This window comes from Danio rerio, chromosome 10 (assembly GCF_049306965.1).
Source record: "Danio rerio strain Tuebingen ecotype United States chromosome 10, GRCz12tu, whole genome shotgun sequence".
Lineage (NCBI taxonomy): Eukaryota > Metazoa > Chordata > Actinopteri > Cypriniformes > Danionidae > Danio > Danio rerio.
In genome coordinates this window covers 46,980,571-47,005,000 of record NC_133185.1, presented here as the reverse complement: position 1 = coordinate 47,005,000, position 24,430 = coordinate 46,980,571, and the positions used below count along the sequence as shown (strand labels likewise).

Sequence of the window (24,430 nt, the reverse complement as noted above, 5' to 3'; positions counted from 1 at the left end):
ATATTGATATGGTCCACATTGTCCCGCAATAATGTCAACAGACTGGACTGTCTTAGCAACTACTGAATGTAAAGGAGGACTACGCAAAATTGTTTCTACTTTATAATTAATGTTCTCAACTGACAGCAATACAACTTTTCAATGAGTACAATTGTTTGTATTCAATATTTTATTATTATCTGTGTTACAAGTTAAAGAAAAATTCTAATAAACAATTATATTTTGAATTTAAATAGCTTTTGTCATGCGTTTACATAAATTTTACAAAATTACAAGTTTATGTCTTTTAAATGTGATTAATCGCGATTAATTTTCCAAAAAAGTGTGATTAATTAGTAATTTTTTTAATCGATTGACAGCACTAATATATATATATATATATATATATATATATATATATATATATATATATATATATATATATATATATATATATATATATATATATATATTTATACACACACACACACACACACACACACACATACATACTTACATACATATACATAAACTGCTATGGTCAATATTATTAGCCCCTTTAAGAAATTATTGTTTTTTGATTGTCTACAAAACAAACCACTGTTGTCTAATGAGTTGTCTAATAACACTAGTCTAGTTACCCTAATTTGCTTAGTTAAGTTTAATTGCACTTTAATCTAAATACTAGTATTTGCTAAATAACTAGTAACATAGGTAGTGCTGTCGCCTCACAGCAAGAAGGTCACTGGCTCGAACCTCGGCTTGCGTGGCGTTTCTGTGTGGAGTTTGCATGTTCTCCCTGTCTTCGCGTGGGTTTCCTCCGGGTGCTCCGGTTTCCCCCACAGTCCAAAGACATGCGGTACAGGTGAACTAAGCTGACAAGAAAATGATTGAATATTATGTGCTGTCATCATGGCAAACACTAAAGCAATTAGTACATTCATTTTCTTGTCGGCTTAGTCCCTTTATTAATCCGGGGTCGCCACAGCGGAATGAACCACCAACTTATCCAGCACACTTTTACGCAGTGGATGCCCTTCCAGCCGCAACCTATCTCTGGGAAACATCCACACGCAAACATTCACACACTATGGACAATTTAGCCTACCCAATTCACCTGTACCGCATGTCTTTGGACTGTAGGGGAAACCGGAGCATCCAGAGGAAACCCACGCGAACGCAGGAAGAACATGCAAACTCCACACAGAAACGCCAACTGAGCCAAGGATCAAACCAGCGACCCAGCGACCTTCTAGCTATGAGGCGACAGCACTACCTACTGCGCCACTGCGTCGCCTAAAGCAATTAGTTATAAGAAATATTGTTTAGAAATGAGTTGGAAAACTTTTACAGTAGGGCCTAAAAATGTTGTCTTCAGCTGTAAATAAAAATGAACAAAATAGCTAATAAAATGTCATTTCTCTAGAGAAATGTTAAACTTTAAGAAATCAACAACATCCGTTTTACCAGTATCATTCAGCTAAACCACAGAGAGAACAACAAACTCATCTAATACACCCACAATCATGCTTTCTGATGAGTTTATGCATTTGTTACTGGTTCAAACGAGTCGTCCCCTTTGGTGTTTGCATGCAATTAAATATGCAGAAGTGATTTCATATAGATAGAAAGCATAATGCATGTAGTGGAAGTGTCTGGTGTAATGTTTTTAAAATAACTTGTGTAAAGAAAAATGTCAAAGTATGAGAGTTTCAAATAATGTTCCATTCACTTGACAGATAGCTTCATGTACAAATCAATCAACATATTTCATCTGAAATGCACTTGTTGAAATATAGAACAGAATCAGTGATCAAACTAAATGGTATTCTTTAAATGATTAAATGAGGTTTTGCTGACAGATGGGTCTTTTTGCATGCTAGAGACCCATAATGAGCCAAAAATAATACATATTTAAAATGCGATCATTTAAATACAGTGTTTTAATATGTCATCAAATGACTCTTGTTCTAAATATATCAAATATAAATCAAGTTTTTAACTATTGTTATACTGAATGACAGTGTACTGGGTGTACTCTGTAAATCACTGTAAAAGTGAATAATAGTCTTTTTTTAAATCATATTTTAAGGACATCATCAAAATTACCCATGGCATACTGTCATATTGATATGTTGTGCCAGAACTAACTAAACCAAATATTACCTGGTTACAGCAACGCAAGTTACAACTGGCTAAAGCTGTCTCTGAAATCGCCTCCTATACTCTTCAATAGTGCACTATTTGAGAGAGCAGCCATTGTTGTGGTGTCCAAAACCATAGTGAATGATCTGAAGTGGACTCAATCAATCCCACAATGCACCGCAATAATGAGTGTACAACCAATGTACACACAATGACTAGAATATACCCGGTATAACAGGCATAATATGAGAGTTTTCGGGATTATTGTGTGCTTCCACAACAAAATGCCATCAGTGTGTCTAATTAAATTGTTTAATTATTTCATTAATGTTTAAATTAAAGTACTTTGCTTCATTCTAGCTGTAATAATTTATTAATACACGCAAACGCAAAGCTGACAAAAACGAAACCGGCTGAGTGAAGCTGATGGAGTATACACTAACCTGCACATTATTCAGTCACAAGATGTCGTCAGACTAGGGCGGCACGATTTTGAGAGAGAAAAAAAATCTAATTGCAATTTATCTGATCAAAATTGCAATTTAAAATTTGATTTACTGTAATTTTATAAAAGAGCTGCAGGTTTGATATGGTGGTTTTAACAGCACCAAAGAAAGACCAAGCACAATCACAAAGTACGCTACACTAGGGCTACTGGAAATTTAAAAATCCATTTTTTCCAATAAAATTGTCAGTTGTCTTGACAAATTAAGAAGATAACTACAGTATTTTAAAAATCAACCAAATAAATGATATCTAAAATCTTAAATATAGATATATAAAACCTTTAAATTTAGATGCCGTTACATTTATATATTTATTTCATGACATTCATGGTGCATTGACAATGCTGTCCTTGTGCTGCAAATAATTCTTATATTTCAATGTATAATTTTTACCTGTCAACATTGGGATGTGAAAATAAGGCATATGCCCACCATAATTAGGGATCCCCACCCAACAACCCCCTTTAAAAAATCCCCAAATTAATAAATATGTTTATTTGAAGCCGCTTCGTTGTAAATAAACAGTTGTCAGTAATATGATCAATGGTCAGTAATATGTTTAATTATTATTATTTACAAAATAAAAAATAAATAGTATACATTAGCAGCAAATACATTAGCAAACAGTTCAGCTAATTAAAATGAATAGCTATTAAAAGGAAATAGAATCAAGTTATCAAATCTCATTAGCCGTTTCTCCACTGTATAACTTACACATTCTCATTAAAGAGCAACAAATTAATCTCCTATATATTTAGATTTTTTCGTTTGAATACATTAAATTACAGGTATTACTTTATAAATGAACACATTCATTCATTCATTCATTTTCTTGTCGGCTTAGTCCCTTTATTAATCTGGGGTTGCCACAGCGGAATGAACCACCAACTTATCCAGAAAGTTTTTACGCAGCGGATGCCCTTCCAGCCGCAACCCCTCTCTGGGAAACATCCACACACACACATTCACACTCATACACTACGGACAATTTAGCCTACCCAATTCACCTGTACCGCATGTCTTTGGACTGTAGGGGAAACCGGAGGACCCGGAGGAAACCCACGCGAAGGCAGGGAGAACATGCAAACTCCACACAGAAACGCCAACTGAGCCGAGGTACGAACCAGCAACCTTCTTGCTGTGAGGCGACAGCACTACCTACTGCGCCACTGCCTCGCCAAATTAACACATCTAACGTTATAATAAAAGCATTCGATTGCTTTCCTAACCTTTTATGCTCATTTAGGATGAAATTAGTAGTGTTTGAAAAAAACCCACCAAGATCGGCTTGAATTCGATTAATCGTGCAGGCCTAGGCCAACAGTCAAAAACACAAAGCTGACAGGAACGAAACCATTTCAATAAAGGATAGACTAACCTATGTATTTATTCATTCATAAGACGGCACTAAACAGGTAAAAACCGTGGCGTGATAGACAAGCAGATACATATATAAATGTGGATGTAAGTATATGGATGTGAACGTATTCAGTGACGGTCAATGTCTTCCTTAGTTCCTGGATGAACATGTGTTATTTAGCAGTTGTAATTTGGGAATAACATACTTTGGAATGTCACAACTGACCAATCAGAATCGAGTATCGCAGACAGCCATGTGATAATAGAAAATAATGCACACGCTGATAGATGTTTAATATTGAGATTTGACATGCAGTCACTGTTGAGATGTTGTATTTCAGACATTTGTCATGTTTTTGTGCTCAAACTGCTCCTGTGTGTAGCACTAGTTTCTTCCACATCTCATCAAATGCCTTTAGTTGTGTTTTGATGTGATTTTTGACTGTTTATAGACTTTAAAATTATTGAAATCATTCAGATTAATGATATGGAGCAGTGATGCGCTCAGAGAGAGAGAGAGTTTTAATTTTATTGCCATTTCAGCTTCTATGTTTTTTTTTTTCCTATGGCAAAAAAAAAAAAAAAAAAAAAAAACAGATCAAGGTTACCACATTTTATAAATACCACTTTTCTATAGTTCTAAAAATGTCCTAATAATTAAAAGTCATTAACATAAATAATAATAATAATAATAATAATAATAATGATAATAATGATAATATATAAGATCAAAATCTAAAACAGTTTTTAAGGTTTCCTTTTGATAAAAAGGATTCACATTTAAAAAAAATTTCACTTAAAGTCTCTCCAGATAAAAATTGTTGTCTGATAACATTAAAATAGGGCAGTCCACAAGAATGTTTTACAGTTTGGTTTTTGTTGCAATAAAGACATTTTGAGGGTTCCTCTCCTTTGTGTAAATGTTCATGTGTGAGTCCCGTGTGTAAAATGCTGCAGTTATACGCTCAAAACCTGCCAAAACTACTTTAGTTGTGCGTTTATCTGAAAATAACACCACACCTTAGCCAATCATAATCAAGCATTTAACAGGCCTAAAGTATAAGATCATATTCCTACTGAACCCCGGAAGGGACGTATTGAAGGAGATAAAAATTGGCTGGGTGAAAAAAAATAATGGGTGATAGAAAAAAATGGGTGGGAGGAAAATATATATTTCTAAGTTTTTGTGTTCTCTCGCAAAGTTTTGCGTTCCCTCGAAAAGATGTTTTGCGTTCCCTCGCAAAGTTTTGCGTTATCTCGCAAAGATGTTTTGCGTTCCCTCGCAAAGATGTTTTGCGTTCACTCGAAAAGATGTTTTGCGTTCCCTCGCAAAGCTTTGCGTTATCTCGCAAAGATGTTTTGCGTTCACTCGAAAAGATGTTTTGCGTTCACTCGCAAAGTTTTGCGTTCTCTCGCAAAGATGTTTTGCGTTCACTCGCAAAGATGTTTTGCGTTCTCTTGCAAAACTGTTTCTCCACAAACACTTCCTGTTCACTGCACTCACGTAAACCCTCCCGTTTTTGCCGAAATTCTCCCGTATTTTACCATTCTACCCCACTTTCTTTACATTACTGTGCGTCGATCGTCGACTTTCATATGCTACCTCTGAACCAGTGAATGCATGTATAAGCGCTGACTGACAGACGCGCTCCGTACAATAAACTGATCCCAGATCAGCGTCTGTACACGTCATTTACAGAGGAGCGGGTGTATGTTTAAACAGACATATACACTAATAATATGAAACATCTCCGTCCTGCATGTTTTATTTTAAACAGCTTATTTTCACTTAAATGAGCACAAACAGTTTCTAAAGTAATGGACTGCTTTCATTATAGATCTGTGCATTCTTACAGAGACACCTCTGTTATCAAACTAAACAAAACATGAGATTCATTTGCTGCTCACTTGTTTGATAACAGAAGTGTCCCTTTAAATGGTGCGTACAGACGCTGATCTGGGATCAGTTTATTGTACGAACCGCGTCTGTCAGTCAGCGCTTATACATGCATTCACTGGTTCAGAGGTTGCAAAGTGAAAGGCGACGATCAGCGCACAGATTTAATGTAAAGAAAGTGGGGTAGAATGGTAAAATATATGAGAATTTCGGCAAAAACGGGAGGGTTTACGTGAGTGAAGTGAACAGGAAGTGTTTGTGGAGAAACAGTTTTGCGAGAGAACGCAAAACATCTTTGCGAGGGAACGCAAAACATCTTTGCGAGGGAACGCAAAACATCTTTGCGAGATAACGCAAAACTTTGCGAGGGAACGCAAAACATCTTTGCGAGAGAATGCAAAACAACTTTGCGAGGGAACGCAAAACATCTTTGCGAGGGAACGCAAAACATCTTTGCGAGATAACGCAAAACTTTGCGAGGGAACGCAAAACATCTTTGCGAGAGAAGTCAAAACAACTTTGCGAGGGAACGCAAAACATCTTTGCGAGAGAATGCAAAACAACTTTGCGAGGGAACGCAAAACATCTTTGCGAGGGAACGCAAAACATCTTTGCGAGGGAACGCAAAACATCTTTGCAAGATAACGCAAAACTTTGCGAGGGAACGCAAAACATCTTTGCGAGGGAACGCAAAACATCTTTGCGAGATAACGCAAAACTTTGCGAGGGAACGCAAAACATCTTTGCGAGATAACGCAAAACTTTGCGAGGGAACGCAAAACATCTTTGCGAGATAACGCAAAACTTTGCGAGGGAACGCAAAACATCTTTGCGAGAGAACGCAAAACAACTTTGCGAGGGAACGCAAAACATCTTTGAGAGGGAACGCAAAACTTTGCTAGAGAACGCAAAAACTTAGAAATATATATTTTCCTCCCACTCATTTTTTTCTTTCACCCATTTTTTCTTCTTCACCCAGCCAATTTTTTTCTCCTCCACTACGTCCCTTCCGGGGTTCCGTATATTCCTTATGCATCAAGGAGAGGCTTCAAAACAGATGCTACAATAATAACCGATCAAATAGAGACTAAATGCAGCACATCCACAGTCAAGTGTTTGTTTATATAACATAAATGTGTATGTGTGTGTGTGTGTGTGTGTGTGTACATGTGACCTGCCCGCCGGTTCTGGTACTTTTTGACAGATTGACAGTCTGAAGGACTCCAGCGATTCAGTCTCCAGCTTTTAGAGATGCGATGACCTATTCTTTCACGTCAGAACAACAGCGCTCGGAGACCTCTGTGTACTTCCAGGAAAATGGAGCAATACACTTCCCCGAAGTCAAGATTCAATGCACAGAAAGAAAATCTCATGGTAAATGCTTGTTTTTAATTGATGAGTACATTTGGCTCCAGAGAGATATTAGTCTGAAGTTGATATCTCAACGGAGCTCACGGTAAAACATATGCAGCAAACGTATAACTGTATTAAAGGCACAGTTCAGCCTAAAATCTCATTTCTGTCATTATTTGCTAACTTGTTTCAAGCCTGTTTGAGTTTCTTCCTTCTGATGAACACAACAAACGACACAATGAAGAATGCTGGATGTATAAAACAGGTGTTTCCAGCCAAAGATGCGAATTAGACTTATTCGCAAAACTGGAATATCGCGTAAAACATTTGTGAATAAAGCAGCGTTTCCATCCAATGAGTCAAAGAGAACAAAATCATCACTTCCTGATAAACTGGCAGCAAATATATAAAAGAAAAAAGGTGTTTTCTCAGCAGGCACATAATGACAAGATGTTGATATTAGGTTTGATTTAGGTTGTCACATCAGGTTACCAAAATTCAATGTCTAGCCAGAGTCTAAGAACATTATTTTGACGTCCATTAACGACATCAAATGAGGAATGTCTAGCCAGAGTCTAAGCACATTCTTTTGACGTCCAATATCGACATCAAATGACCTTGATATTTGGTTCGTATTATAGGTTGTGTTGGAAAGTGACGTCGTATTTACATCAGATACTGATATTTATTCGTCAGGTATGGCAACCAAAATCCAACATCTGATAGACATCATAGTGGTATCGTCCACACAATGACAAGCTGTAAAATCATTAGATGTTAATATTTGGTTGAATTTAGGTTTGATGTTGGACATTGAAGTCAGCCTGACGTTGAGTTCTGACGTCAACCCGATTTTCATTTTCAAACAAAATGCAACGTCCCCATGACAGTGGGATACAAGTTAATGTACTGTGCAGTGGTAGCCACTGTGAGTCTTTTTTATGTATAATAAATGAGTTGAGCCTCAGAAGACGAAATGCAATGAATGTGCTGACTTTTGGAGGTATGAGACAGATGCTCAAGACAGTTCTGGAGGTCATAATAATATAATAATAATAATACTGAACCACTTTGATGACAGACTTTAGCTGAGGCATTTCAGAGTGACCAAAACAACATATCAGATGTTTAACGATGTTCTCGAAATGCTGCTTTGTCCATTAATTCTGTCCCTTTGCAACTACTTTGGTTATCAAATGATCTATTTAAAAAATAATAATAATAAATCACATGACTTTTTTTAGAAGAGCATGCAGGAATTTATTCAGCAAATGTCTTTCCAATTTTTATGAGCATTTTCCAAATTTATGTGCATCTTGACATTTCAATTAAGCATTTTTATGCAATATTGCAAAATGTAAATAAAAATAGGTGGATAAAAGCATAGCCGCTGACTTTCAGAGTATTTTTTGTTCCTACTATTAAAGTCAAAAGCTATTTTTTCCAACATTTTTTCCAACCGAATATCTTGTTTTGTGTTCAGCGGTTAGGTTTAAAACCATTTCAGTCATTCATTCATTCACTTTCCTTCGGCTTGGCACGGCTTAATTTGTGCCAGAACAAGCCAGATCCGGCACCTCTGAAATCTGATCCAGCACCTCATTTTACCAATCCCCCTCCTCACACGCACCCCCACCCAGCCTCAACCCACTCTTCACTTTCGTCCGCAACACCTCTCCCTCCTCTGGTAACATGATGGATCCGTTACCTCGATTTGTTTCAGGGGTTGCCACAGTGGAATGAACCGACAACTATTTCAGCATATGTTTTACACAGCAGATGCCCTTCCAGCTGCAACCCAGTACAAGGAAACACCCATACATTCTCTCACACACACTCATACACTTCAGCCAAATTAATTCAACAAATTCACCTATAGCGCATGGGCTTGGACTGTGGGGAAACCGGAGCAACCGGAGGAAACCCACGCCAACACGGGGAGTCCACTCGAGTCTGATGTTTTTACAAAACAATGAATCAGCACTTCAGATCCACAATGGATTATAAGACAGCAGATTCCTCATCTCTCCTCACACCTGCAGCTATGAAGAGAAGAAATCCTTGCACTGACAGAGACACATGGCTTCTAATGATTTCTGACTAATGAGCATTCACATGAGAGTCAATAATTACAGCAGCAGCAGCAGCAGATATGGGACTGTGCTGCTCTGAACATGCTGTTTACGGTGGCTGAGAGAGCTCAAATAAGCTGAAGGTTAAAGGTCCACTAACCGCTAAATATTTAGCAGTGTTTGCATTTCCTTTATGGCACAATTCATTAAAATAAATGTAAAATAACATTCATTGCAATTTGATTTAAGAAAGCACCTGAATTGTTTTACATTTTGTGATTTTTCTTCAGTTGAATAAAAATCTATTTTCCATTCATATATTAACAAAATACTTTGATCATATTTAAAATTATATATAAACACTATTTTCCATTTATATACAGTTGTAACCAGAAAAGTAACCATTTAAAAAAGTCAGATGTTAATGTAACTAAACTTTTACTTTTAAAGGTAAGTTAGGATCGTCAAATGTGTTTCTGTTCTGCTTAATAGCAGAATAATGAGAGAGATTTGTTGAGAAATTGTTAAAACTTTTCTTGAAAGTCAAGTTTACAAGCCTCTGAAAAAGCTCAGATGATGGTGTCAAGGTTTTGGAAGTTTCTGATTGGCTAATTGACAACATTTGAGTTAATTGGAGGAACTGTAGAATAGTATTTAAGGGTGCTTTCACATCTGTAGTTCCCTTCATTTGGTCTGGACCAAAGGTAATAAATGATACATTGTTGCATCTTCTGCCGTCTTTGGGTCGTTTTCACACCACACTGCTGGCTTTGGTCTGAACCAGTTGAAACGAACCAAAATGCAGTCATTTGACAAAATCCACATCTCTTATTGGCCAGATGTTGTTGAACATATTTCCTAAACTGCTTATTGATTGGTCAGAATTCACGTGCGGGAAAATGCCAGTGAACTTCCGCAGTTAAACAAAACCTTTTACTCTGGAGGAAATTAGTTCAAATGTGCTTTAAGGACAACAGAGTGAATGTTTTGGAGTGGCCATCACAAAGCCCTGATCTCAATCCTCTAGAAAATTTGTGGGCAGAGTTGAAAAAGCTTGTGTGAGCAAGAGAGCCAACAAATCTGACTCAGTTACACCAAGTCTGTCAGGAGGAATGGGCCAAAATTCCTGCAAACTATTGTGAGAAGCTTGTGGAAGGATAGCCAAAACATTTAACCAAAGTTATACAGTTTAAAAGCAAAGCTAAAAAAATACCAAGGAAATGTGTGTAAACTTTTGACTGTCTAGAAAATAAAAACAAAATTCTCAAAAAGAAAATTCTCTCATTTTTCTGGCATTTAGCAAACGTAAATCATTTAGGTAATCCTAACGGGCCTAAAACAGTAAACATTTCGCATGATTTACTATCAGACATTTTTTTATGTTTATGTTCCTTTTTTTAGAGTGTATGTAAACTTCTAGTTTCAACTGTACTAGCAAAATATTTTGCAGTGTCTGCACGTCCTTTACTGCACAGAATTAATTAAAACATAAGTAAAATAACATTCATTACAAGTTGATTTTAAAAAAAAAGCCCCTGAATAGTTTTTCAATTTGTGATTTTTTTTTCTTTTAGTTGAATAAAATATTTTTTCATTCGTGTATTTCATCATTAAAGATTTTCAAAAAAATACTTTAAAAATCTCGTCTCGTTCTCGTGAACCTAATCTCATGTCTCGTCTCGTCACACCCCTACTTTTAGGCTTTGATCCAGATCGTGCCGACAGTCGCTTTAAATTTAAATGAGATTGTGCTCTTTTCAAAAGAGGGCGGAGCTACAAAGGCCTGTGTTAGCATAGTGGCAGATTCAAAAACAAGACTAACTCATATGCTAATGAGGGAGAGATGGTCACTAGTGGGCGGGGCTTTCCCCCTCTGATGACACGTAAAAAGGGAGAATGTCAATCAAAGTGTTTCTGCAGACTGTTTTCATCAAGTGTGATTATAAACAAAACAAATAATGCATGTTTACCATTACAAGATGGGTATACTCATAAATCACTGCCACACAACTGTGTTTAAACCCCTTATGAAAGTGATTTTTGCATAACAGGTACCCTTTAATAGCATAGAGACAAATTCAGTTCGAAGACAAATTACTTTCTTGTATTAAATGATTTTTTTCAAATAATCTTTGTAATCATCTTCACTTTATTGTAAAATGACTGACATTTCTAATAATGATCATCTGGTAGAGATACGCTGTTCCATTTCCACTTTCAATATTAACTAGATGAAAGCAGATTATCTCCAGATATCCAACTCTTTCTTGAGTCTCGATGAATGCTAAACTATCTAATATTTTAGGCAAAATACAGCACATGATGCATCTTTGTAGAGCTGAGAGTATTAAAGAGCCCATATTATGGGTTTTTGAAAATTCCCCTCCATGTAGTGTGTAAAACAGCTCTAAGTGAAGTGAAGTATCCAGCTAAGGCTTAAATCTGTAAGAGTACATTGTTAAAACGGTTGATTCATCTATAAAAGAGTCGACTCATAGCGCTTCAAACGAGTCGCCTTGATACCGAGTCATTAGGTGTTTCGCCATGACGTACGAACGAAACCAAGTTATTCACGTGCACGCGCAAACCCGGGAGTTTTCAAACCTGAGGCCCCGCCCTCTGACGCAGAAACCCAGACACACACACACACCCACAAACACACACGCACACAAACATGCCGGTCGATTGAAGTCACACTGCAGATGGATATTATATCGAGTCTCTACCCAAAGATGAAACCTCAGCATTATAACCAAGCAGTTGGAAACTACTGGAAACTTCTGGAAACTACATGCTACAAAGAATACTTCATCGGTGTTTGTTAAAGGAAGGATCTGTAAAGAGTAACTTACTGCTGGACGTCAGTATGGGTTTCTTCCTCCATTTCTCAAGTGTAAGTACGTGCGATTAAAGTTGTTGCCTCGTTGACTCTAGCTTGCAAATGTATTTAGTTGGGATTTGTTACTTGTAACCGCGTGTACTGTATCAGGTTAACTGACTATATTCTCTTATCGCGTGCAAAGTCACGTTAAAAACACGACGCGTGCTGCTTGGTTTACGGAGCTTCGTGGACGAGGGTAGTGTGTGTGCGCGTGCGCTGTCGTCCGGAGGTATGTGTGTGTGTTTGTGTGTGTGTGCGCGCGTTGTCGTCTGGAGGTGTGTGTGTGTTTGTGTGTGTGTGTGCGCGCAAGGATGAGGGCAATGTGTGTGTGTGTGTGTGTGTGTGTCTGTGTCTGTGAAAAGAGCAGAGTGAAACAAGCTATGTGATCTCGACAGTTTTTGGAGTTTTTGCTCAATAAAATAGTCGTCTGAATTTTCAAGTTCATCGACTGTATTTACATTCACCCACTGGCAGCTAAAATCCACGCCTACACTATCGAGCGTGTATGAACTGTGATTACTTTTATATTGCTGATTAGCTGTTTGGCTTTTCACCCTGACTGAAGGCAGTCGACCAATCGCAGCAGGCTGTCATCGGTCCAATCAGCGCAGATTAGCTTCGCGCTAAGGAGGGGTTTGGGAACAAATGAATCACTGGACGATTCATACGGGAGTCGCTGGGATTATTAGGTAAAAATAAATGCAGATTATAAGACCATGAAAGTGTTTTTTGACCTTGCATGCATATTAGACTGTTGTTGGAGACCCTTACAACCAAGATATGACCCTATTTCATGTATAATATGGGCTCTTTAATACTGGATATCAGGATTATAATCACCTGCAATAAACAAATATCACACTAATCTACAACAACAGCCATTTAAAAACCTACTGCTTTTTTCCAGTCTGCATTGAAAAGCTTCTGTGCTCAGATTAAGAAAAGCAACGTCACAGAAGAGTAAATATCCTCAGAAACAAAGCTTTCTTCAGGAAGAGAGTTTGTCTTTTTGCTTCTCTGGGGAGATTCTGTGCTTTATTACATAAACCACAGAAGAAAAAAAAACAAAGGCAGACAGCGGTGCTCGAATGAATGAGGGGAATTATTCATAAAGCTAAATTATCGGCCATGCGATTAACCCTCTAATTACACCCACATACACTTTCCTACACAGCTGCTCCCTAAAGAAGTGAGGTCAACGCTAAGTTTAAAAACGGTCTCATTTAAACAGACTTTACTCACTTACCTTACTATGTACTCTTATTTCATTTTTATGAGTTAGTTTCCTGACCGTTGCATATTTAATGAAGTTTTAATTGTATTTAATTATAGTCAAATTGTGACCTGAACGCCTTAGTTGAAGACTAATTCAAGTTAAATTATTCCGTACAAAAGATGCTGCATTCTATTCTGTAATTCGCTAAGACACTCATCGGCCACTTTATTAGGTACACCTGTCCGACTGCTCGTTAACGCAAACTTCTAATCAGCCAATCACATGGCAGCAAGTCAATGCATTTAGGCAGGTCAGACATGGGCTGCGTCCGAAACCGCCTACTACTCAGTAGGTACTGCATTTGAATTTAAACATACTACTCGGCCGCTAGAAAACTATGTTCTATACAGTATGAATGTGAAAAGTATGAATGGAATTCGGAAGTACTACATCTGCCATTTTGTCATGGTCACGTGACCTACCTTCGTCAGTTGCGTCGCCTCACTTCCATTCATGAATTCTCTCACGGGGCATTATGTAATAGCGCAGCATGCATGGGATGCGCACTTCAGAATCTCACCGGAAGTAGTAGGTCATTCGGGTACTTCTCGCCTACTGATTTTCGAATTCTATGAATTCGGACATACTACTCGGTTTGCATACTGATTTTAGCGTACTATATAGTATGGAAGTATGCGTTTTCGGACGCAGCCATGGTCAAGATGATCTGCTGCAGTTCAAACCGAGCATCAGAATGGGGTTAATTTAAGTGACTTAGAAGGTGGCATGGTTGTTGCTGCCAAACGGGCTGGTCTGAGTATTTCAGAAACTGCTGATCTACTAGGATTTTCACGTGCTTTGAAGTGCTTTGCATCTTTTATTCGATGTTTGATGTAATCTCAAGTGAAACTCAAGTGAGGGTGTGACATGGACTAGCTCCTCCCCTTTAAAAAAACAGCCAATAGTGTTTTGTTTTATTACAGCTCTGCCAGTGAGTGGTTGAGCTCAAGCACATCAAATGTAGAGCAGACAAAAAAGTGGGCGGGGCATGTCAGACACTAGAGAGCATTTAATTGGTCAGAAAATTTGATGAGATAATGAAGTATGAGAACAATAAAAATGTCAATCCATATAGGCGAAAGTGATAAACTGCAAGCTTTGGATGTTAACATGAGGTTTATATCTTAAAGACGCAAATGTTGTCCCTGCTTTCAAGCACACAAGCAAAATTTACATCTAATTTGTTTTTATTTTAATTCCGTACGACCTTTAAGTCCTGCAATAATCACTGATCTGATGTCATTCTCACAATGTATCTACATATTAGAAGTAACTGCTGCATGACATGATACTATATTACCACCAAATAACATTGCACCGATATTTGCCACTTGCAAACATCCACAATCATCTCCATCGCTAATCTGACGTCATTATCACCAAGCACGCAATTAAATCGCGACATTTCAGCGGGGGAAACCACCTCTGTCCCGCTGACCGTCTGAATCGCTGCTTATCGCCAATCGCCATCCCCTGCACGGCCGCTCTGACGTCATAATCCCGGTTGCTATAATTTAATTGTGACGTTTTTAGCCGGGGAAATCACTTGTGTCCCCCATGACTGTCTGAGCCGCTTGTCCATTCATATCAGCTCATCATCATCATCATCCTCCTCCACTGACTGCTACTGGTAAGAGGCGATCCTCCAATCTCACTAGAGAAGTGCGGCGATAAACTGGGTTACGGTGGTCGTACACTCTGTTCCGAGCGTCCACAGTCCACTGCACCTGTCCCGATATCTACTGATGCCGATAGCATCAAATCTCCCGCTGAACGACAATGAATGCAATGCAGCTGTCATCCAAGCAGACACTCTCAATGCAAAAGCGTGCACAAGAAGAATGAACGCACGCATTGCTATCTGCAGATGGTGCATGCAAACAACACAACTGATGCAACTCTTATTAACTCCGATTGTTGACATACCAAGCCTCGAATCGATTTATGGATATTAATAATTTTTGCTAATGATAAATCTCGATCTCTCATTTTACATACCTTCATTGCAACTCCCGTCTGTGAAAACTGTCGAATATTAAAGTGATTTTCATGGCAAGGACGCTCAGGAGCACTCCATTACGTCTTCTCTTTCTGTCATCCTTGTGTGTGTGTGTGTGTGTGTGTAGAAAAGAGCATAACGTAATGGCAAAGCGCGGCTCCGCCAATCCTGAAATAGCAAGGTCCGCTGGTATGTATAGCAGCCAATCGGCGTCGCTCCATCCGGCGAATGGGCGTGGCTAAGCGGCACGCATATGTGCATGCATCGGGTTGGTGCAGCGACACTGTAAAGGTGTTTTCTCAACACATTAGAACAACTTTAGAAGCGGATTATGTGTATAATTATGCATGGCTTGCTCGGCTAGCCGTGCTAATTAAATTAAATTATACTCCAACCCTCAAATTAATCAATGAGGAAAATGAACCCAGCAGGCATTTTGTATTAAAAAATGTCTCAGGCCTGTAGCTTTTATCAAAAAGTGGACCTTTTTGCAGTTATACGCCTCAGTTTTTATTTAACTATGAGATTTAAATACTGTATTTTTGTGACATTTTTTGCTGCATTAGCTAGTCACATGCACGCATTTTTTTGTTTTTAAAGAAGTCTAATAGATGTCTAAACATAGATGTCTTGGCCAAAACACGGCTAAGTTTGGGCTGTCAGTAAAAATTTAATAGATGTATAAGAAAGCCCAAAAATCGACTAGTCATCAAATACCCAGATTAGACAGACTAACCATGTGAAGTGTGTTTAATTAATCTATTTGATGATTAGTCTAATTTTGTACTATTCTTCGACATTTATTCGATTTTTACATATTTTAGCCTTATTTTAGCCATGACATCAATGCTAGACGTCTGTTAGATGTCTATTAAACACAAAATTTCTTGGGTAGTTCCACAGCAAGCATTTTATATTTTTAAAGAAGTCTAATAGATGTCTAATAGACTTGTCTTGGCTAAACACGGCTAAATTTAGGGTGTCAGTAAAAATCTAGTAGACATCTAAGAGTAGGCCAAAAATAGACTAGTCATCAAATACCCAGATTAGACAGACTAACCATGTGAAGTGTGTTTAATCTGTCTATTTGATGATTAGTCTCATTTTGTGCTATTCTTGGACATTTATTAGATATGAACATATTTAGCCTTATTTTAGCCATGACACCCATGCTAGACGTCTATTAGATGTCTATAAAACACAAAATTGCTGGGTGGGTAGTTCCCCAGCAAGCAGTTTTTGTTTTTAAAAGAAGTCTAATAGATGTGTAATAGATGTCTAAACAGTTGTCTTAACTAAAACAAGGCTAAATTTGGGCTGTCAGCGAAAATCTAACAGATGTATGGACCTTATTCTAAAATGCGGAAGTGCGCATGTTTTCGCGATTGTCTTAGAACTTCCGTTTCAGTCGCCTATGGGAGAAATGACAAGGAATAATAAACGGCAAAAAACGGTCAAACTACTTGCTCTACAAACAAATGTTTGCATGACTATACAGACCAAGTAGAATAATATAACAAGGAAATATCAGTTTGCAACATCAAACAGCGAAACGAGCAGTTTTTAATGTCTAAAATAGAATGGAAGTGAATGAGACCGGAAGTCTCGTGCCAAAAAGATTCAAATGGCAGCGCCCGCTCATCTGCGGAGAATAAGGTCAATAGGAATAGCCCAAAATAGACTATTAAACACCCCATTTAGCAGACTTACCATGTGAAGTCTGTTTAATCTTTTTGATCATTAGTTTAATTTTGTACTATTCTCTGACGTTTATTAGATTTATTTTTTACATATTTAGCCTTATTTTGGCCATGACCTCCATGCTAGACGTCTATTAGATGTCTATTAAACACAAAATTACTTGGTGGGTAGTTCCCCAGCAAGCAGTTTTCTTTTTTTAAAGAAGTCTAATAGATGTCTAATCATAGTCATCTTGGCTAAAACAAGGCTAAGTTTGGGCCGTCAGTGAAAATCTAAAAAGAAAAGCCCAAAAAGACTAGTCATCAAATACCCAGATTAGACAGACTAACCATGTGAAGTGTGTTTAATCTGTCTATTTGATGATTAGTCTCATTTTGTGCTATTCTTGGACATTTATTAGATTTTTACATATTTAGCCTTATTTTAGCCATGACACCCATGCTAGACGTCTATTAGATGTCTATTAAACACAAAAATTGCTGGGTGGGTAGTTCCCAGCAATCAGTTTTTCCTTTTAAAATAAGTCTAATAGATGTCTAAACATAGATGTCTTAACTAAAACAAGGCTAAATTTGGGCTGTCAGTGAAAATCAAATAGACGTATAGGAATAGCCCAAAATAGACTATCAAACACACCGATTAGACAGACTAACCATGTGAAGTCTTTTTAATCTTTTTGATGATTAGTTTAATTTTGTACTATTTTCTGACGTTTATTAGATTTTTTTTACATATTTAGCCGTATTTTGGCCATGACCTCCATGCTAGACGTCTATTAGATGTCTATTAAACACAAAATTACTTGGTGGGTAGTTCCCCATTAAGAAGTTTTCTTTTTCTAAATAAGTCTAATAGATGTCTAATCATAGTCATCTTGGCTAAAACAAGGCTAAGTTTGGGCTGTCAGTGAAAATCTAAAAAGAAAAGCCCAAAAATCGACTAGTCATCAAATACCCAGATTAGACAGACTAACCATGTGAAGTGTGTTTAATCTGTCTATTTGATGATTAGTCTAATTTTGTGCTATTCTTCGACATTTATTCGATTTTTACATATTTTAGCCTTATTTTAGCCATGACATCAATGCTAGACGTCTGTTAGATGTCTATTAAACACAAAAATTTCTTGGGTAGTTCCACAGCAAGCATTTTTTGTTTTTAAAGAAGTCTAAAAGAAGTCTAATAGACGTCTAAACATAGATGTATTGGCCAAAACACGGCTAAATTTGTGCTGTCAGTAAAAATCTAATAGACATCTAAGAGTAGGCCAAAAATAGACTAGTCATCAAATACCCAGATTAGACAGACTAACCATGTGAAGTGTGTTTAATTAATCTATTTGATGATTAGTCTCATTTTGTGCTATTCTTGGACATTTATTAGATTTGAACCTATTTAGCCGTATTTTGGCCATGACATCCATGCTAGACGTCTATTAGATGTCTATTAAACACAAAATTACTTGGTGGGTAGTTCCCCAGCAAGCTGTTTTCTTTTTTAAAAGTAGTCTAACAGATGTCTAAACATAGATGTCTTAACTAAAACAAGGCTAAATTTGGGCTGTCCGTGAAAATCTAATAGGCCTATAAGAATAACCCAAAAATAGACTAGTCATCAAATAAACAGAAATGAATGACTACACATATAAAGTCAGTCTACTCTGTCTATTTAAAGACTAGTCTAGTTTTGGGCTATTCTTAGATGTCTATTAGATTTTCACTGATAGATTTTAGTCTTGTTTTAGCTAAGCTATGTCTTTTAAAGATCTATTAATCACAAAATTGTTTGCTAAGTCAGCAATCAACATCCAGTTATTATTTGCTCACCCTCTTCCAATGCTACGTGCCCATATTTATTGTGTAACAAAATGATAAATAAGAAATCTCCATTTTGAGCTTGTCCATATAATGTTAGCAAATTTGATATATAATTTATGTAATGCTGAACTTGGCCATTTGTCTTTCTGCACGACTGCGTTAATGAAACTCTGTTGGCACAGCATCTACATAAGGTGCACTGTTTTGAGAACTCAAGATTAATCAAATATTAAATACAATACCTAGAAATTCTCCCGATAAAGCATCCATGTGGTTCACATGTTAAAAAAAACAAGCAGCTATAGGCTTGAAGCTGGTTTAAACAGATCCTTTCGGCTTAGTCCCTTTACTTATCAGGGGTCACCACAGTGGAATGAATTGCCAACTTTTCCAGCCTATGTTATTCGCAGTGGATGCCCTTCTAGCTGCAACCCAGTACTGGGAAACACCCATGCACATTCATTTACACTCATACACTGTAATTTAATTCACCTATAGCACGTGTGTTTCGGACTATGGGGGAAACTGGAGTACCCTGAGGAAACCCACGACATCATGGGGAGAACATGCAAACTCCACACAAACATGCCAACTAATCCAGCTGGGACTCGAACCAGCAACTTTCTTGCTGTGAGGCCACAGTGCTAACCACTGAGCCACCGAGTCACCCTATTAAACTGGTTTCTTCTACTCAATGCTGGTTTTTTGCTGGTCAAGAGCTGGTTCTTTACTAGGACTAGCTTGTTATTCCCTGCTCATGTGTTGGTGACCATTGAACAAGAACCAGCATAAACCAGCATCAAGTGAGCGAGCTGAATATCTTTGGACCAAAACAAGAAAATAGGCAGCAGATGCCCTTCCAGATGCAGCCCATCACTGGGAAACACCCATACACTCAATCACACACATACACTACAGCCAATTTAGCTTACCCAATTCCCTTATACCATGTCCTATGACTTGTGGGGGAAACCAGAGCATCTGGAGGAAACTACAAACTCCACATAGAAATGTCAACTGACCCAGCTGAGGCTCAAACCAGCAACCTTCTTGCTGTAAGGCCACAGTGCTAACCACTGAGCCACAGAGTCACCCTATTAAACTGGTTCCTTTTGGTCATCAACTACTCCAAGCTGGTTTTTTGCTGGTCAAGAGCTGGTTCTTTACTAGGACTAGCTTGTTATTTCCGGCTCATGTGTTGGTGACCATTAAACAAGAACCAGCATAAACCAGCATCAAGTGAGTGAGCTAAATTTCTTTGGACCAAAACAAGAAAATACGCAGCAGATGCCCTTCCAGATGCAACCCATCACTGGGAAACACCCATACACTCAATTACATACACTACAGCCAATTTAGCTTACCCAATTCACTTATACCATGTCCTTTGACTTGTGGGGGAAACCAGAGCATCTGAAGGAAACTACAAACTCCACATAGAAATGTCAACTGACCCAGCTGAGGCTCAAACCAGCAACCTTCTTGCTGTAAGGCCACAGTGCTAACCACTGAGCCACAGAGTCACCCTATTAAACTGGTTCCTTTTGGTCATCAACTACTCCAAGCTGGTTTTTTGCTGGTCAAGAGCTGGTTCTTTACTAGGACTAGCTTGTTATTTCCGGCTCATGTGTTGGTGACCATTAAACAAGAACCAGCATAAACCAGCATCAAGTGAGTGAGCTAAATTTCTTTGGACCAAAACAAGAAAATACGCAGCAGATGCCCTTCCAGATGCAACCCATCACTGGGAAACACCCATACACTCAATTACATACACTACAGCCAATTTAGCTTACCCAATTCACTTATACCATGTCCTTTGACTTGTGGGGGAAACCAGAGCATCTGAAGGAAACTACAAACTCCACATAGAAATGCCAGCTGACCCAGCTGAGGCTCGAACCAGCAACCTTCTGTAAGGAGATATAGGTACCCATGGTTTTGGACATAATGTGTACTATTTGTATTGGTCTTTGCTTGTACTTGCTGGTCCCTTTTTGGTCTGGATCCTGACTAGCTTAAGAACCAGCTTAAGCTAGCTAATGAAAAACAACTTTAAAAATACATTAGAATATAGTAGCTACTGTTTTTATTGCAGCAGGGAGTCTCATGTACATCTATAAACCAATATGGTTAACCTAAATTTCGGTTTGTTTTCACATCAGACTGTTTTGTTGACGTTTTACACATCAGCAGTATTCGCGCGACCAAATTGTGACAAACTAACATTTTATGATATATAAACTAATATTTTATGACATATTTATAAATGTACGTATGATATATAGCGTTATATAAATCTTAAAATGTAATAAATAATAGTACTTACATTTTTGTAGAGACGATCTGGCAGAAAGCGCGCGAACATAGTTGTTGCTATGGCTACTTCTTCAAGCAAATGCGATTTCTCTTTAATAGCGTCAATTTTAATGTTGACCTACTATGACTTAATAATATTTATGGATACTAAACCACTAGAGACAGTTAAAGGATTATGGCAGATGTTTGATGCTCCATTGCACAGAAAGTGCTGAAATCAAATTGTATGTTTTCACAAAAATTACATGTCACGTGTTTTAAAACTCACCCTTATCTGTGCTTTGACTATTTTTTTTATCAAAACAGTCAAAAGAACCTTTTATTAATACGTATATAATAGTATATTATATACACAAAGACAATTAGACATAGCATCCTGGCCAATAACCTGTCCTAAATTGAATTTAACATTAATTTCTGATGCATCACACTTTCATGCGTTTTATCTTAATAACTGAGAAAGTACGTCATCTAGTGGACATAAAGGTGAAAGACAATCCACACACATAAATAAACACATCATAAATATACACATAATTATTTAAAGCTGTGAAATTTCTTTTAGATGTGTCGTAAATCTGGGATACATTTTAACTTATTTAGCATTAGCATTAGCATAACAGATTGGAAACTGGAAATATGACACTTATTTACAGATACAGTAACCACAATACAGGAGATAAACGTTGTATTCATGTTCAGCCAAAGGGGGACCTCAGAGAGTCACATGACAGCTGAATGTAGTATCAGATTGCAGGAGAGATTTAGGCTATATGCGTCTTTTAAAAACGAAAGAGGGCATAACATCTATCATCTGTCATTACACGTGGAGCATGTACCTGTACCTGCCAAAGCAAACAAACCTGAGAAACAAATGGGACACTTTATGAAATATGATTCCATTGAAAACTTAAGTTGAAACCAACTCTAACAAATAATATGCTAATAATATACATTTAAACAAAGACGTGGATTTCAGATTTGTACTATATTTTGAATTTTATGAATTAATGTTCAGAGAAAAATCATTTATTAAATAAATAAGTACAAAATAAAAATAAATAAATAGATAATTATAATAGATAATTAATAACATAAAATATATTAGTACAATTTTTAAAATATTTGATTTAGATGAAAACATGTTAAGAAACATTAGAATACAAATGTCACCAAAATTATATTAATGAATAAAAAAGTATTACTAAAATAATAAAATGTTGTAGAAAGATAAAATAATTTATAATAAAAATGTAAGATTCATTTAAATAAATTTAGTCAAATGTGGTCAAATAAATGGAAAGTAGAAAAAACTGTATAAATGAATTATATAAAATATAGATACATATACACACACACACACACACACACACACACACACACACACACACATACACACACACACACACACACACACACATACATACACACACACATATATATATATATATATATATATATATATATATATATATATACATATATATATATATATATATATATATATATATATATATATATATATATATATATATATATATATATATATATATATATATGATTTACCTTCTGCTCCCCTTCCGAATTTTTTTTTGAATATAATTACTCAAATAATTTAACTTGTACGCATATCCACAATATCTAAAAATAACAATATGTTAAAAAATAATTAAATAATTTATTAAACAAATAAATAAATAAATAAATAAATAAATATTAATAACAAATCATGTAATAATATTAACAACATAAAAAGGTGATTGCAGATATAATTATACACTTTAAATGCATATCATTATCCCCAAAATCCCAAAAATGAATAATGATGATAATGATAATTATAATAGTCATAATAATCTTGGTTTGTACTGTTCTGTTTGCCTTGTGTTGCTAATGGAGTTGGTGTCAGGAAGTGATTTCTTCATGTTACAGCGTTGCAACAAATGTCCAGCAGGGGACGACATTGACAATGAAATCAACTTTCGGTAGTCGGTCTATTTACCTTGCATTTTCATGCTAATGCCTGGGATTTGCATATTTGCGGAGATGGTGATTGGACGAACGCAGCATGTGACCTTTTAAGCAGTTATCGGTATCAACTATTAGCTAGTATCAAGTGTTTACTGTTGAATGGACTTTTTGGACTATAAAGGTGAGATAAAACGTTAACCAACCCATAGCTTTTGAAAATGTTCTCCTTAAACGCGTAAAAGATTGTTTATATAGGCCTATACATTTATTAAAAGTGTGAACTGTTCCTTGAGTAAGAGTTTTAAACGGCCATAATGCGATAATTTAAGTCAAATAAACCCTCACTTTAATAAACAGAATGGCTGGGTGTGTGTTGGAGGACATTAAAAATGACAAAACAGTCCAAGTGTTCCTTTTCCCAGACATTTTTCTGGTCTTGGAGATCATGGCTAGCATACAGGCATTCCCTGGTGTTTTAATGGAGATTTGAGTTTCACGGCTTATTGTTTCTGAGTCCGTGAAAACTTTCTCACAGACCTCTCAGAGACCATACATCTGGTCAGAAACACTTGGATTTTGCAACTGGGGTCAATGAAACAGAGTTCAACAGCAAACACATGGATCAAATTAATCACAACGTGTCTGAAACACATAGAGTTCATGAAGAACGTGGTCAATCTCAGGACATGGCGCTGTTTTCTGCGAGTCAAGGGTTATTTTCAGAGTTATTCAAAATAACAACAAACTTAAGCAAACTTCATTTATTCATTTTTATTTAGCTTACCCCCTTTATTCATCAGTGGTCGCCACAGCGGAATGAACCACCAACTTATCCAGGATGTGTTTTACACAGCAGATACCCTTCCAGCTGCAACACAGTACTGGAAAACATCCATACACACTCATTCACACACATACACTATGGCCAATTTAGTTTACCCAATTCACCTATACCACATGTCTTTTGGAATGTTGGGGAAACAAGAGCATCGAAAAGAAACCCACACCAACACGAGCAGAACATGCAAACGCCACACAGACTAAGCCGGGACTCGAACCTGCAACCTTCTTGCTGTGAGGCGAGTCACTAAACTTAATTTAATGAATTTTTTCTTCCACACCAAGAGACTAATGTGAGGACAGAATCAAACCTTTT

At 37.0% G+C, this 24,430-nt stretch overlaps 2 protein-coding genes across 5 annotated transcripts in view; one reads left to right on the top strand and one right to left on the bottom strand.

Moving 5' to 3' along the window:
- rnf34b (ring finger protein 34b) overlaps window positions 1–21,581 on the bottom strand; it is a 57,869-nt gene extending 36,288 nt beyond the window's left edge. For 2 of the 4 annotated variants that reach the window (XM_005162428.6, XM_005162429.6), the window contains exon 1: window positions 15,467–15,580. In XM_005162428.6, coding sequence (XP_005162485.1) covers window positions 15,467–15,472 — 6 coding nt within the window. In that variant the 5' untranslated portion in view covers window positions 15,473–15,580. 4 annotated transcript variants of the gene reach the window in all.
- The window catches only part of ess2 (ess-2 splicing factor homolog), a 779,665-nt gene that overhangs the window by 335,715 nt on the left and 419,520 nt on the right, over window positions 1–24,430 (top strand). The gene's annotated exons all lie outside the window — the stretch shown is intronic.